This window comes from Mya arenaria, chromosome 2 (assembly GCF_026914265.1).
Source record: "Mya arenaria isolate MELC-2E11 chromosome 2, ASM2691426v1".
NCBI lineage: Eukaryota > Metazoa > Mollusca > Bivalvia > Myida > Myidae > Mya > Mya arenaria.
The window spans coordinates 22,345,442-22,361,092 of record NC_069123.1 but is presented as its reverse complement, the minus strand read 5'-3'; the positions used below and the strand labels follow the sequence as shown (position 1 = coordinate 22,361,092).

Genomic DNA, 15,651 nt, shown 5'->3' with positions numbered 1-15,651 from the left:
CTGCAGACGGGAAGTGTATGTCGAAAGGCCTAGAGGATAAGTGTAAGGCGTTCGGCTACTCGGAAATGGCCTTCCCAAACTTCGCCGGCCAGCGGAACCGATTCGCCGCCCTGGACCTGATGATGCTCATTGAGGGGATCAACAACGCCACCCACTGCTACAAGTACTCCGTCATGTTCGCCTGCTACACGATGATGCCCAAGTGTTCCGGCCGCCCTTTCCCAAACCATGCAATCCCGCCATGCAGAAGCCTCTGCAATGGTCAGTGAAGAAAAATGATTTACACTTTACTTTTCTCTATTTAAAATACAAATTGTTGTTTCTAACATTTCACAACTCCAGGATTTCGTGCGTATTAAACATAACAATAATAATCTGTTTTGCGTATATTTTCAGTATAGTTTATAGTAAGCTAGAATGGTAGGCTATATATATATATTGGTCTGCAATATTACAAGGATAGTATAATGAATGTACGCTAGTGTGCAACATGTATTCGCAAAGTATATACTCGTGTCGAATTTTGTATAAATATATCGTTTGTCTTTTATGACACCCACCACTCTTCTACAGAAAACGAACATTTAACCAGCTGCTTCCCCTTGGTTTATGAAAGAACGCCGGAAAACTGCAACCCTATCCTGGATAATCGTTTTAATTTTACCTTTTTCCAGCTTACAAGTCCCGTTGCTCTATCTTCCTGGACATTTTCTTCAACCCGTGGCCAGAGAATCTGTTCTGTGACAGTTTCCCTGACAGTTCAGACAAGAGTGTCTGTCTCGGCTTCAACGCCGCCCACGAACCGCCCACCATAGAGGGTCAGTTTTATTGTCATTCATTCTGGGATGATTGGCTCTTAAGTATATTAGAAAGTGGAAGCACAAATATTTCTTTGCATATTATGTAACCAAATTGACAGTATTCTATACGATTTGAGAGGTCACCGTGGTACGAATTTTCTAACTACAGTATCTTTGACGGATAAAGAATATATACTTCTGACAAAGATTCAAACCGTTCATATTCATATACTGTTTAGAGTGCCCGGCGGCAGAGAGCCGCTGTGACAACACGACGTGTTTCCCGCCCTCATGGCGTTGTGACGGGTTCCAGGACTGCTTGGACGGAACGGATGAGGCCGCCATTCAGACGGAAATGCCCCTTAGAAAATGCGGTAATTTTCTTCTATATTTGAATTCATTTAATATTGTCCAAGTACGAAATGTTTAAGATTTTAAAACAATTGCGAGAAACCACTAGCCAATTTCCCAGTTGGGATTGTACAAGGGACCCATTGGGAAGCTGAAACCTTTATAACACTTAAGTAAAATCAGTCACATCATAAGAGGTTGTAAAACATTACATGTACGTGTACATCGGAACTACATGTCTAGTGCTCACGTCACCCAGTACGTGTATTTTTTTTGGATTCCGAGCTTGTAGTCGCCATGCAGCAGTCATGTCTACGCCATACAGGTGTAGGCGCGTGCAAGGTTGAGCCTATCTACCGGTAGAAGTGGAAAGGGAGATTTCGCAAACGTCTTTTAAGGTGCAAGCTTAACATGTACGGGTAGCTTCATATACTAGTACACGTTGTGCTCAAATATTGTATCAAAATCTTCCTTGCAGTCGAGTGTCCGGCGGATATGTTCCGGTGCTCGGTTGAGTCGGCGGTCTGTGTGGAGGCGGCGCTGCGCTGTGATGGCGTCGAGGACTGCCCCACTGGCGCCGATGAGAGGGACTGCCGTGAGTGTATTACATATATTCAGCCTTTCTTAGTTTGCACACCCAAAGGCTATTTAGTGTATTATTTAGTTTGTATCTTTATTTATTCTTTGGTTTTCTACTTTGTATCATTTTTATAGATCTATACTAAGATAAGGATCATAGAAGAAGAGGATGAGTTTGAGGGCACATTTGCATAAATGTATAGACACCGTACTTAACTTATTTTGGTAGACATATTTTATTGTTCTTCAGTGGCCTTGGGGGATGAGGGTGACAGTGCGGGCGTGGTTAACGTATACAGCAAGAAAGCGCAGTGGGGGCACGTCTGTAAGGACACGTGGACCTCGGACGCATCTTCCGTTGTCTGTCAACAGCTAGGATACCAGTAGGCATCACATTATATTAATATGAGCTCCAGTAGCTCGTCTGTTTTTCGAAGTAAACAAGTTTGAAGTATTGTCATAGCGTTGGCGTCGTTATCATAAATGGTATGTAACATCTTTATCTCTGTCAGTAATTAAAGGCTGAACATATTCAAATGAAACTTGGTTCACTTGTTACCAGGGACACAGCAAGGCCCATAACAGAGGCTTTAATGATAGTTGTGTTTTTTTAACAAAAACAACAACAACAAAACGAGAGCATGCGTTATTGTTAGACGCTCCATAAGGTAGGTGTTGAGTTTTATTATCAAAGTGTTCAACTTTTTAGATGCTTTCAGCGAAACGGATACAGTCGAATTCCGTTGGGTGTCTCTTGCATTAAGACGCAATCATAAAAATAAGATATGTTACTTCCCATTTTTGGCATATAGTTTTCAATTGTTTTTTATTTTTCACCCTGCTTGTCGCTTACTGAAAGTTTACATTTTACAGCACACCTGACCCTACCATGGAGACGGGCGTCCCTTCACCCACATCCGGTAACCTCTTCAGTGTTACGACTCTCAGAAACGGAAGCGATCCTCAGTATCTCGCTTCTCGTCTCGAGCCCGTGTAAGTTTACGCTCAATGCTTCATAGGGTTGTCCGATGTTTACAGTCAATGTTTCAATGAATTGCCCTTGTGTACGCTAACGGTTTCTATGAATAATTAAGTTTCAACATAAGGTCCTTAAGGTTTTTCGTGAAAAGTCCTTAAGGGTTTTTGTGAGAGGTCCTTAAGGGATTCAGTGAAAAGTCCTTAAGGATTTTGTGAGAGGTCCTTAAGGGATTCAGTGAAAAGTCCTTAAGGATTTCGTGAGAGGTCCTTAAGGGATTCAGTGAAAAGTCCTTAAGGATTTCGTGAGAGGTCCTTAAGGGATTCAGTGAAAAGTCCTTAAGGATTTCGTGAGAGGTCCTTAAGGGATTCAGTGAAAGTCCTTCAGGATTTTGTGAGAGGTTCTTAAGGGATTCAGTGAAAAGTCCTTCAGGATTTTGTGAGAGGTCCTTAAGGGATTCAGTGAAAAGTCCTTCAGGATTTTGTGAGAGGTCCTTAAGGGATTCAGTGAAAGTCCTTCAGGATTTTGTGAGAGGTCCTTTAGGGATTCAGTGAAAAGTCCTTCAGGATTTTGTGAGAGGTCCTTAAGGGATTCAGTGAAAGTCCTTCAGGATTTTGTGAGAGGTCCTTAAGGGATTCAGTGAAAAGTCCTTCAGGATTTTGTGAGAGGTCCTTAAGGGATTCAGTGAAAAGTCCTTCAGGATTTTGTGAGAGGTCCTGAAGGGATTCAGTGAAAGTCCTTCAGGATTTTGTGAGAGGCCCTTAAGGGATTCAGTGAAAGTCCTTCAGGATTTTGTGAGAGGTCCTTAAGGGATTCAGTGAAAGTCCTTCAGGATTTTGTGAGAGGGCCTGAAGGGTTTTTGTCAGAGGGCCTTAAAGGTTTGCGTGAGAGGTCCTACAGGGTTTTTGTGAAAGGTCTTTAAGGGTTTCCGTGAACGGTCCTTAAGGGGTTTTGTGAGATGGCTTAAATCGTTTGTGTAAGAGGTATTTAAGGGTTAGCGTCATATTTCCTTTAGGGTTTCCATGAAAGGTTCTTAAAGGGTTTCTCGAGAGGTCCTTAAGGGTTTACCGAAAGTTGTTTTGTGTCGTTCTGTGCGAGATTTGGTTAAAGGGTCAATGTGTTTATTAACAATATCTTTGAGTTTAAAAAGTCTATGAACACTGAATCTTGGCGTGCGGTGAGTTCGAATAATAATTAGGAGGGCACATTAGTTCCACTTTATTTCTGAGACATTTCATAGTCTTGTCTTGTAATACTTGTCATGTGCAGTATAATGGGCAGTTAGCATTGCTAACAAGTGCTTGGATTATAGGTTTTTTTAAAGTATCATAACCGTAAGACAGCATCAACTTTTTCAAGTTCATTTGAGTAATTGGTGGAGAATTGAACGCCAATCTGGAATTCAGTGGTCCTGGTTTTAGATGACATGATTGCATGTAAACGTTATATTAGCATCAGCTAGAAGATGAATAACATTTGCTGTACCGGATGCAATCTGGGAGATGCCGTGATGGGTGCCAAATGGACGCCAGCTGTTAGGAAGTGTTGGCTTCAGTCTCCGTTAATATGAGGTTTATTACTTATGTAGGGTGACATACAGGTGACATACAGGTGACATTATGTAGGGTGACATACAGGTGACATTATGTAGGGTGACATACAGGTGACATGCGTGTTATTTTTTATCTCTTAAATACATGAAACCACTGAGGTATCTCGTTAAAACGGCATAATTGGCCTATCACAATCGCCTATTACTACTACATGGATAAAGAACGGTTGATATATGGTATGTTCGATTTTAAAAGAGACTCGCTCATGTTTTTGTATCATTTTTCACGGTTCTCTTTGATACCAAAACTGCAGATAAAAACCAATTGAAGTATGAACAATACATGTTTTAGTGGGAAGCGTACCCACGCCAGTACAGTAAAAAAATATATTAGAAAATCGACAAAAAACGATCGCTTATAAGGACTCTTACATAGACTGAGGGATAATTTAAAATTTAACCTTTAAGCCTTTTGTGAAAAGCGTTAGTAATAACGCTATTCCAAATCATGGACCTTAGAAAAAATATTTAAGCATAAATGAACATTTTTTTAACAGTATCTAAGAATTAGTAATTTTACTGTTTTGCCAAACTTTATTTCGTCAATGCAATTTACAAAACATGAGCGAGTCCCTTAAATATGCGGTTTTGTTTGGCCAATCTGTCGTTTAACCAAATAGGGAAGTCATTTTAACGAGTTACCAAGTTATTTAAGCTTAATACGTAAGTCGTTTTAACAAGACAAAAAATGTCACGTATGTCACCTCTATGCCACCGTACTGTGTGTGCCAATTGTGTACTGTGTTTGTGCCACCGTACTGTGTGTGCCAATTGTGTACTGTATTTGTGTCACTGTACTGTGTGTGTGCCAATTGTGTACTGTATTTGTGCCACTGTACTGTGTGTGCCAATTGTGTACTGTATTTGTGCCACCGTACTGTGTGTGCCAATTGTGTACTGTATTTGTGCCACTTTACTGTGTGTGCCAATTGTGTACTGTATTTGCAGGCCTTCGTGTCCTGGTGGTATCGTTGTCCGTGTCACATGTGGAAATCCAGGTATATTTGCATAAACTACAAATAACGTTGACTAGCCTATATTAAGTGCATTGTTATATTGGCTAATTTTACTTAACATTTAGACGACCATTTGGACAGTATGCATGTTTGGAAATAAATTGTGATTCTGTACTTTGATTTCGTATACAAGCATGGTACACGGTCTAAAATGTAGTAATCGGTACGGAAAATCTACAAGTGTTTTGTACTAAGATTAAGAACTATTGCAGCACGAGTTATCCAGTCACTAAATGTTATTATTAACTGTGTTCGTCATTGTTCCCTTTGTACGCCAGTTTGCGGGCTGCGGCCAGCGTTCATCCCACTGCCGACCCGGATCGTAGGTGGTGACGTGGCGAACCCAAACGCCTGGCCGTGGCACGTAAGCGTGTTCGGAGGCACAGACCAGAAGTACTTCTGTGGCGGCACCATCATCGACAAACACTGGATCCTCACAGCCGGACACTGCATCGGAGGGTTAGTGCAGTGGATAGAATATGTATTTAAAGATGCACTCTTACTCCCAAACAAGATTCATCACAATTAATAAAATTGTTTTAATATTCAAAAAAAGATGAATAAATGTCGAAAACAATGGTTCTTATGAAGGATACAGAGTTTAATTTGAAAGAAATCAGCATAAAACACGGTATTTCTACCTTATGAGACTATATAAGACCACAGTAAATCTTTTAGCATTCACCAATCATTTATTTTTTTTGCGCTTTCTGCTATTAAATACACAGTTACAATCTTGTTATCAGTAATTAATATTTTCCATAAATGCATTATTAAGTAAGTAGTTAAAGGTTTATCAGTCAAAATTTATGTTGGTTATACATGATTATGTATTGATTTTGAATAAGAGTGTCACTTTAAAACGTTTCCCCCCTTTTCTAACAGATATCTTTGATAATTTGGGAAAACTGCACAAGATATATCACACTAAACTGTATTAGCCAGGATATGTCACATGAACTGTATTAGCTATGGACATCATGCATAATGGATTTATAATTTACTGATTCGACTTGCATTCACAATAATAAACAGTACATGTAAATTCTGATTCTAAAACATGATTGCTCTGTCACTTTACAGGCGGAGGGACGTATCGAACTTACTATTACGCGCAGGTCAGCCCCGACGGGACACCTTCTCGGCATACACACAAGAACTCTACCCCGCAGAGCTGATTCTGCACCCCGGCTACAACCCGCATACGGTCGCCAACGATATTGCTCTCATCCGCCTCCACAACCACATCCGGTTTAACGACCACGTTCGCCCCACCTGCCTCCCCTCATCGGAACGCAAGCTGCCCATCGGAACGAGGTGCACGGTCCTTGGGTGGGGAAAGCAGGGAGATACTGGTAAGTGAAATGGAGATTGACGATTTAAACCTTGAATACCGTATCTGTCTTGTTCTTTCATATGTTTGGCAATAATTAATTTTAGAATTCACGTTTCGTATTTGACCCTGTCCTTCCCACATGCAACGCCAACTACGTCACATTAAAAGGTTGTCTTCCCTTTTAGCGCCAAACTACGAGCGTCAAATCCGTCAGGTGAATCTGGAGGTAACGGACTGGCACTCGTGCAAGGCGGCCATCGAGGGCGCGAAGATCAAGGTCCCCTACCAGCTTACGGACCAGATGTTCTGTGCCGGCGGTGGCATCGGACACGACTCATGCTCCGTGAGTTCTTTCTTCCTCGATCCAATTTATCAATGTGTCAGGACGAAGCTTAAGCACTTAAGCTTCGAACGTTTTATAGAATGTAGTCGCTTAGCCATTGAAAATATTAAACAGTACTCAAATTTTGAGTTTACGGCCGTGTGGTTTTCATCAAGATAAAATTTCAATGTGGAAAAAACACCAATTAGCTTCTACTATTTGTGTATTTATAACTAGTTGTGTATACGGCATCGCTCCAAGGCAACATCAGACAGTGTAGGTGAAAGGTAAAGGTTACACTTCAAGGGCTGGAATTCCTTATATTTGGTTTGTCCGGGCTGAATTTCACCTTGGCTTCATTGGTTTCAAATTAATTGGTACTAATGTCCACAATGAGGAGAAATAAAACAGGATATAATACTTCATATTTATGTTTTTGTCCTTCAAACCTTCTTTTGCGTTTTGAGTAACTCTGAACTTGCATGGTTTTGTGTAGCACGTGGGAGACCATGTTGCCAGTACGATATTTTCATACGCGCCAGAATGACAAATAGAGTCTTTGTCGTTCTGGAAAACTTAGTCATTCTTGCGCTCGAACGCACCAGGACAATTTGAAACCACAATATTTTACCGATTTATATGTACGTAGATCGTAAAAGTTCTTAAATGTCAAATTAGCATATGCTTATATTTTTTATCATCCACAGGGGGACTCGGGAGGGCCATTTATGTGTCCCCTGGACCGCACAAATGACACATGGTATGTTGCGGGTATCGTATCGTGGGGCGTGGCCTGTGCCTACCCTAACGTCCCCGGGGTTTACACGAATGTGCCAGGTTATCTGGACTGGATAAGAAACATGACGGGCCTCGATTACCTCTAGAGCTCCCGAACATGTACTATCGCCTGACCGTAGAAGCTTACACGGTTTTATGGAAAGAAAAGATTGTCTGGATTAGTTGGTGAATAATCTTTGCGCAAATAAACAAAAAAATGAACAATGAGGCAAAAGGTTAATAGTGACATGAGATCCTTTAAATTACGCCAGTTTGATCGCCATCGACTTACTATGTATTGCATTTGCCTATGCGCAGGTAAATGGCATCATACAGACTTGTGAGGAATAGATGGAGACTTGAGTTCAACTTAACTACAGTTGTGCTTGTGTGGAGTACGATGTACGTGCGATTCTGTGACTCCTCCTGCGTATAGACTTGAGGATTGAATAAACGGGTTGTTAGAAAACTGTGTTTGTATATACACTGGGTAAATGCCCTATGCCATCGCATTTACTATTTTGCCATCGTGCAATTTCAGTTTTCTTACTGTTTTTAGTGATCTGAAATGCTTCAGCTGTAATTATAAATGATTCAGCTGTTAAACTCGTACTTGTGTATGTGTGTGATGAACTTGTTCACGATATTTCGTTCACTTTGTCAGTAAGTATTTATTGTGTTCATCAGAACTCCACATCATTGAATTTGTGTGTGTATTACATGAACGTACGTCCAGTAGATGGTACTGTACAATTTGAAGACCAACGTTATACAAATATATAACCAGTTAAAAACAAGATGGAAGTCATATAGATCCATTTTGTTCATGTTATGACCGGTACCTGTAATATTCGTAGATTAAAGTGATTTATTACATGTATATTTCGTACCGATTTTATACATCATAACTTTTTTTTTTTTTTTGTGTCGGATGTAAAAATAGTTCGTACTCAATTCATTTGAACTGTAATGTAATTTTTTAAACAAATATTCATACCGTAAATTTTGTTATTTAGTATGTCTCCATTAAGTATTTAAGATTTCTTTATTATTTATTTTACATTCATATTCAGCGCCATTGTATAGAAGTGAATTGAATTATTTGCGATCGTTAAGGATTTACTGTTCTTGTATAGTTTTTTTTTATTTATATAACTACATATAATCAGAAATATTAAAAGCGTTGTTGGACATCACTCAGATGATATTATGGATTTAACTTTGTTGTATCTTCATTATTGGTGAATAAAATTATAATTCATTTGTTATCAAGTGTTTGTATACAGAAGTTGATAATGGTTCGTATTTGCCTCTGTTGGAAGATACCTAAAGAACATAATATGAACTAGCAGGTCATCCCCCCCCCCCCGAAACACATACACACCTGAAATCGTCCAAGTTTATTACAATAACTTAAAAGGAGAGTAAATTACGCCCAGAATATACACTTTTAGAAATTTTTCATATTTTCTTTGGGGAATAACCCACGCCCGCTTACACTTTAAACCTAATCGATTTCTGTTCGGAGGGAGGGGCGCAGGTCGGGAGCCTACGCCCCCCTCTAACTCCAAGTCCTGGAACCGCTCCTGATATCCATCTTTTATATAGCACTGATCGATAATGCATTCAAACTTTCTTTCAACTGAAAAATGAATGAAATACCTGATACAATACAATTTATTTATTATATTTCGACTTTCAAAGCTTGGCATAGGTCATGCGAGGAAATTGTTTACATTTGCTGGTAAAAACTGTACGCATAGCCCAACTTTCATTGCTGTAGCTTCAAAGGTAAGAATGTAGGTCAAATTTCACATCAAGGTCATCCACTGAATTTACTGTTTATTGCAACTGAATAAATATTTGCAAACGGATCACGTGGTCTAAATTGCATAGTTATAATTCAAACAAAAAAGTATGTGAAAAGAGCAAGCTAGGTCAATGTCATCCAAGGCAACAGACCCGCAGCTCTGGTGATTTCTAAAAAGATAACCAGTGGACAACTTATAAAAGTTTTATACAATTGGCTGCTGTACATCATATAACAATTATCGTAAACATATCAATTTCGCATATTTACTTTAAGAAGCAAAAGAATAATCCATAAATTATCCATTAAGTGCAAGAAAAAATAAAATCAATACATAAATAATAATAAAAAAACTTTCGAAAGACATTAAACGAAGAAAAATATTTACAAATATTCTGTTGTGAATAGTTTGTCCACATAAAATTACTATGAACGACAAGTTTCAGATATTAAATTTAAAAATCCAGAGTTGTTGTCTCGATCAGCAGGCAAAAAACAAGCAAGTCAAACGTTAATCTTTTTGGTGTTGAAGCACATATAAAGAGTGACAGATGGATGAATAGTGGTTTGAAAAATAAATATCGGCGAGTCCTAAAGGTCTGACTATTGATATTACGTGTAGATCTAGATTCAGTTGTTGATACTAGAACATTTAACAGTGTAGAAAGTTTGTATAAACTTTGGAACGGCGAATTATTTTTAATTGAACAAGGCTTTAGAAAACTTATTACCCATTAAATGATATGTTATTAATCTTCAAATGACTAAAGCTATCACCAGTAGGTGCATACCACGTGATAAATTACGTCATATATGCTACGTCGGAAGGCAATATTTTGCTTAAAATGAAGACATAAAACAAAGATAACTTGACTATTTTTTCGCCATTTTAAATGCAACATAGCACAGTCTACGCCGCTTACAGAACACCGCCTTCGGTCTGTACTGTCAAAAATTTAGTTAGGGGCCGGGTTTGTCGAAGGGTTTGAGGAAATAATCACTTAAACAAACTCCGGTCACAATCACTGACACGGTAATGTTTAAATAAAGTTGTGGATTTAAGGTGTTAAATGTGAAAAGAAATGACAGAAATGAACAAAAACCTAGGTCAGAAAACAACGATTTTAGAGTAATATGCGACACATCATTTTTCAGCCCAAAGTGTACTACATGTAAGTCAATGGCCATACACTTGACAGTCCAGGTGAATTGTGACTAAAATACACAACAAACCATGCTGACCAAAATACCTATAAAGTGTCACGTATGGACGAATAAATTCGAATCTTACTGTCAGGACATGCTCAACACATTTGTAAAAAATAATTAAAATGTATAAACATTGCATTAGAACATAATCAATTAGTAGTGTCCAAACATGGCAATAACATAGGTTAATGATAACACATCGAGCAGATCCATTATCAAAAGTTAACGTATTAATTCGGATGTTGCTACATTCACATTGAGCCGTTCTCCTCTGCAGTGTCTCTCCTTCTGAGCTTCAGTGACTGAAAAAGTGAATTACATATTGACCAACTATAAAATACTGGAATAACAATTATATGTTGGGCTTAATGAATGGTAAACTATGTAATATACAATACATTTGTAGTATGACATCCTTTCAAATCACTGTTAAATGTACTGTTTGTAAAGGGATCTTGAAAGTAAATAGACACACTAAAGAATCATGATTAACGTTATGCTATACCTTTCTATATCACCCTCTGCTGTTGCTCCTTCAGGCATTCTAAAATGCTTCCAAGCTCTTCGGTAGAATTCTTGTGAACAGCGTGTATTTTACGTACAAGCTTGGACAGGGGTTCTTGTTTCGTTTTTTTCCATTCATACAGCATGTGGTAAATAAAAGTTTCCCTTGATACTTTAAAATGATCCCTTTTAAGAAGTTCCATCGTTACTTGTTTGATGCCCAGTTCTATACCTAGGAGCCAGAACTCTTTACTTTTTGCAAGACCCCGGCCAATGACAGACAGCTCATCATCTTCTGGAACCTTTTCCAAATCGATGCCTTCAAATAAATTCTCTAATTGAATTTCCTCCATTTCTTTCATGGCATCACTGAACCAGTATTTGAGAACTGACGACTTTTCAATCGGGTGTGCTTCATCCAAATCATGGCCTTCATCGCAGCTCATTTCGCCATCAATGATAAAATCGTTCACTCTGAATAGGCCGCAGTTGTGGTCTGTCAACTTCGGACATTGTATGTATTCTTCATAGGGCGCAGTCTTTGTGATATGCTTTGACCTTGGTAATAGACCTAGAATCGCCATCAGGTGTTTATACAGTGTTCTTCTTACATTCTGACAGAGCACCTTATCGATGGCTTTTTCTGGATCTTTGCATTGTGACATGAAGGCCATTCGACCATAAATTATGTGGTCGTGGTACCAAATACGAAGCTGTGAGCGTTTGCATGTTTTAAAAACGCCTATACCATTGAACAACAATGTCTGTTCGTTAGGCTTTTGCCGCTGTTCTGACCTAGTTTTGTCCTTCGCGATTTCCCAGCTTCGAATACAAGCAGCTAGTAGTCGATGAAACACTGCTGGGGGCATGAAATTATCGTTAAAGACAAAGCAAAGAGCGGGAGTCGTATGCCAGTTTGAGGGACTCTTTATTTTTTCAATGATTTCGTCATCGGGTTTTGCTTGAAGTTGACAGGGGACAATATGAAAGTCTAGCATCTTTGTGTTGTAGAACGAAAATTCAGGCTTATGGCTTTTGCTGTCCAAGCAGACCTTTCTGTTCTCGGCTACAGTTGATGTGTCATCATCATCATCATCTTCGTCGTCTAGTTCTTCTGTGCATAGTGGCTTTGCCATGACATTCAAATGCTCCATATATTGTATTACTGCCTTGCCATGAATTCTGATCCGTTCATTGCTACGTTGGATAATTTCTTCCAGAAGAGGAGGCTTGATAATTGCACATAGTTTGTACTCTTTCCAAAGATGTAGATGTTCTGGTTTTTTGTTGTGCGTGTGCTTGTGGGTAATGAAACATTTGAATGCTTCAATAATCCATTTAGGAGCCAGTATAACAAACTGTTTGAGCTCCGGTGTATCGAAGTGTAAAATATTTCCGAACATGTGTTGCAATTCAAGAAACAAACGTAGCTGTGGTTCGTCAACGGTCTTTATGTTGTTCCTGTTGGCTGCTTGAACATCTGTATAATTGATGAGTTCCTTGCCTTCTTCACGCATGGTATCAAACGATTTCTCCAATTCTATAAAACTAACTGGGCTTTTTTCATTCCAGTAATGTTGTTTTTCAGCTAGCATCTTTACTTCAGCTCTGAGTTCATTAAACACTGGATCTCTATCTTGGAGGTTGTTAACAAGAAACTTTTTTTCGTGTATGTGTTTTAGAATTGGGGTGTCTATGAACGATTCCAAAGCTTTGTCGAAGAATTCATTCATTTTGTCTTCTTTATCTTCTTCGCTGCATTTCATTTTATCTTTGTGTGTTCCAACAAGTATGACTGTTGGGTGAACCTCGTACTCCTGATCATGAATCGAACTATACATATGAATGGAATTGAGCCAGAATTTGAATGAATCCAAACATGTAAAGTGTTTGTGCAAAAGACCTGACAGTGAAGCACTTTCTGCAACATCTGTATCGAGCGATTTTGTCATATTCATCAAAAGCAAATATATGGAGCGCTTGTTCAAGAAGAAATGGTGAGTTGAATAGTACAGATTTTGTCCAGCAAAGTCCCAAACAGATACCAAAGGTTCCCTCCCAGTAATCGGAGGTTTTGCATCAACTGGCTTTTCATTCTCTTCATTGTTCTTTTCTTTAAATACCTCAAGGACTGCTTTTACATCGGGTTCATTTTTGCGTTGCTGTACATTTTGATATACCCTTTTAAAATCATTATTCGTTTCTAGCGTAGGTTGGTCTTCTTGATCATCAATGACATTTTTCATTGGTGTTTCTTCATCCTCCTCATAATAGTCTTCTGAACGCGAAAAGTCCATGTGTTCATCGTGTACGGTAGGGAGATCTTCAAATTGAGCCTGTGTCAATCTGTCCTCATAGAGTGGTTTTCTTGAAAGTTGCTGTTTTCTCCACTTGTTTTGTTGATCAATTATACACAAATGGACATCTATTCCTTCTGTACTTGGTGGAAACTGATCTTCTTCTAAAACTTCTGGTGGTTTCTTATTCGAAAGGTCTTCAACCAGGTTATTTACTAGCGAAGTTTTGCCTACAGAAAACATTCCAACAACCATCAAACGAATCCTCTGAACCTCTTCAAACCCTTGATTCAACGCTTTTGCATACAAAGCAATAGCACTATCCTCCATTCCTTGTATTTCAATCGGCATCTGTTCATCAACTTCAGGTGTTTCATCTTCATCTTCAGTATAAACCTCTTTTATGATCTTCTCTGCTAAACCTTGTTTGGTCCAGCACATGTTGAATATACTGACGATCTTCTTTGTCGTTTCAAGGTTAAAACCAAGAGTTACAGCCACAACGTTGACAAAATTTCTATTTATTTCTAACAAAATTTTCAAACTCAAGTCTCCCCTCTGTGTGCATTCCTCAGCAACCTCACGGATCTCTGGGTCAAGTTGCCCCCTCCCATTCTCATTGAGACTTGCCCTGACTTCTTTTAAAGTTTTGACAGCGTCGTTTGCCTCTTCATCTTCATTTTCATTCGTCTCTTGGATCTCTTGTCCTCCACTATCTTCCATTAGGAGTTTATGTATACATTCTCAGACTGTAAATACAACACATAAATACACATAAACATATTATCGTATGTAAGTGTTTTAATGCTCACGAAGGGTGGCATATAGTATTCGCACTTTCCGCCCCTCTATCCTTACGTGCATTCCGGGGAAAACTTTGTATGAACAATAACTTGAGAACGGTTTCACCCAAAACATCAAATGCCCTATTGTTTGAGGGGTGACTACATATAAAAATCATGGTCACTGTAACATTTTTAAGAAAACAGTCAGCATAAAAACCTGCGAACGGTTTGATCCAGCACCATCAGACTTCACTGGTAGGTTGCCCTTGACCAGTACATGGCCATTATTGTTTTAGGGGTCACCAGGCCAAAGATCAATGTCGCTGTCCGTAGTCTTACGAAAACTTTGTACACATAATAACTCGAGAACGGTTTGTAAATAATGAACACATTGTACGAACATGAAACCTCAGTAGGAGATGACACCTAGATTGATTTTGAGGTCCGTAAGTCAAAGATCAGGGTCACAGTCAATAATCATATGAACACTTTATCTGCACTATAACTTGACAATTGTCTGACCTACGACCGTCAAACATTAGTACATGTAGTAGGTTTCCTTTGACTAATGGATGAACCGTACTGTTGCTGGGTCAAAGTTCAAAATCGCGGTCAAAATTCGTATCAAAACTTTGTCTACACAGGTCAATTGGCTATCACTCTGACAATGCTAACTTGGGGGCATTTGTCTCGTTCCTGTGACAGGTCATGTTCTTGATTATAATACATTGTACTAAAATCAAATGTAAATCATTAAAATGAATTTTATTTTATTTTGAACTTTGGTCATTCTAATCCAAATAAGTTAAGAGAGGTAACCGTGTTTCCGTTGAAATGATATGTTTGCATTGGCACACTCCCTTGATTCAACTATCATGTACATATTTAAAAAAAAATAATGAACTAGAACGTTATGCATTTCGGTGGGCTTTGATTCCTACTTAAACAGTTGCGTTGTATGATAATACACTGTGTTTTATAGTTTTTCCTAAAATTAAATACAATTTGTTTAATAAAATTTATTATTAAGACAGTGACATTCGCCATGATTCGGTGCTGTGCACTTTATATAAAGTAGTGTAAATATTCGTTGAAATTAGCCTGATAATAACACAATATATTCTCATTCCCATTTGCAGATAGTGAAATAAGTTATATAATTATATAAGCGTTATATTAACGACCAAAATTATACTTACGGTAGGCTTGAGGAAATCAAATGAAGTTAAAACTTGTCTAGTTTCGATTTAGCCAAGCCGGATGTAAAATGACGATTT

The 15,651-nt window shown here is 38.6% G+C and overlaps 2 protein-coding genes across 3 annotated transcripts in view; one reads left to right on the top strand and one right to left on the bottom strand.

Annotated features, from left to right (window-relative positions):
* LOC128243041 (atrial natriuretic peptide-converting enzyme-like) overlaps positions 1 to 9,030 on the top strand; it is a 111,398-nt gene extending 102,368 nt beyond the window's left edge. For both annotated transcript variants that reach the window (XM_052960524.1, XM_052960532.1), the window contains exons 10-20: positions 7 to 261; positions 675 to 818; positions 1,040 to 1,174; positions 1,630 to 1,746; positions 1,981 to 2,113; positions 2,604 to 2,723; positions 5,267 to 5,316; positions 5,613 to 5,793; positions 6,418 to 6,689; positions 6,856 to 7,013; positions 7,700 to 9,030. In XM_052960524.1, coding sequence (XP_052816484.1) covers positions 7 to 261; positions 675 to 818; positions 1,040 to 1,174; positions 1,630 to 1,746; positions 1,981 to 2,113; positions 2,604 to 2,723; positions 5,267 to 5,316; positions 5,613 to 5,793; positions 6,418 to 6,689; positions 6,856 to 7,013; positions 7,700 to 7,876 — 1,742 coding nt within the window. In that variant the 3' untranslated portion in view covers positions 7,877 to 9,030. The remainder of the gene's footprint in view (positions 1 to 6; positions 262 to 674; positions 819 to 1,039; positions 1,175 to 1,629; positions 1,747 to 1,980; positions 2,114 to 2,603; positions 2,724 to 5,266; positions 5,317 to 5,612; positions 5,794 to 6,417; positions 6,690 to 6,855; positions 7,014 to 7,699) is intronic.
* A 398-nt stretch (positions 9,031 to 9,428) lies between these two features.
* LOC128217906 (uncharacterized) lies at positions 9,429 to 15,651 on the bottom strand. The gene is made up of 3 exons (XM_052925365.1): positions 15,574 to 15,651; positions 11,294 to 14,338; positions 9,429 to 11,090 (listed from the first exon to the last, which is right to left on the bottom strand). The coding sequence occupies exon 2, from the start codon at positions 14,310 to 14,312 to the stop codon at positions 11,298 to 11,300; it is 3,015 nt and encodes a 1,004-aa protein (XP_052781325.1). The 5' UTR covers positions 14,313 to 14,338; positions 15,574 to 15,651; the 3' UTR covers positions 9,429 to 11,090; positions 11,294 to 11,297.

Excerpts from the sequence above, each read along its gene's own strand:
- LOC128217906 (XM_052925365.1), bottom strand. The coding sequence starts at position 14,312 with ATGGAAGATAGTGGAGGACAAGAGATCCAAGAGACGAATGAAAATGAA.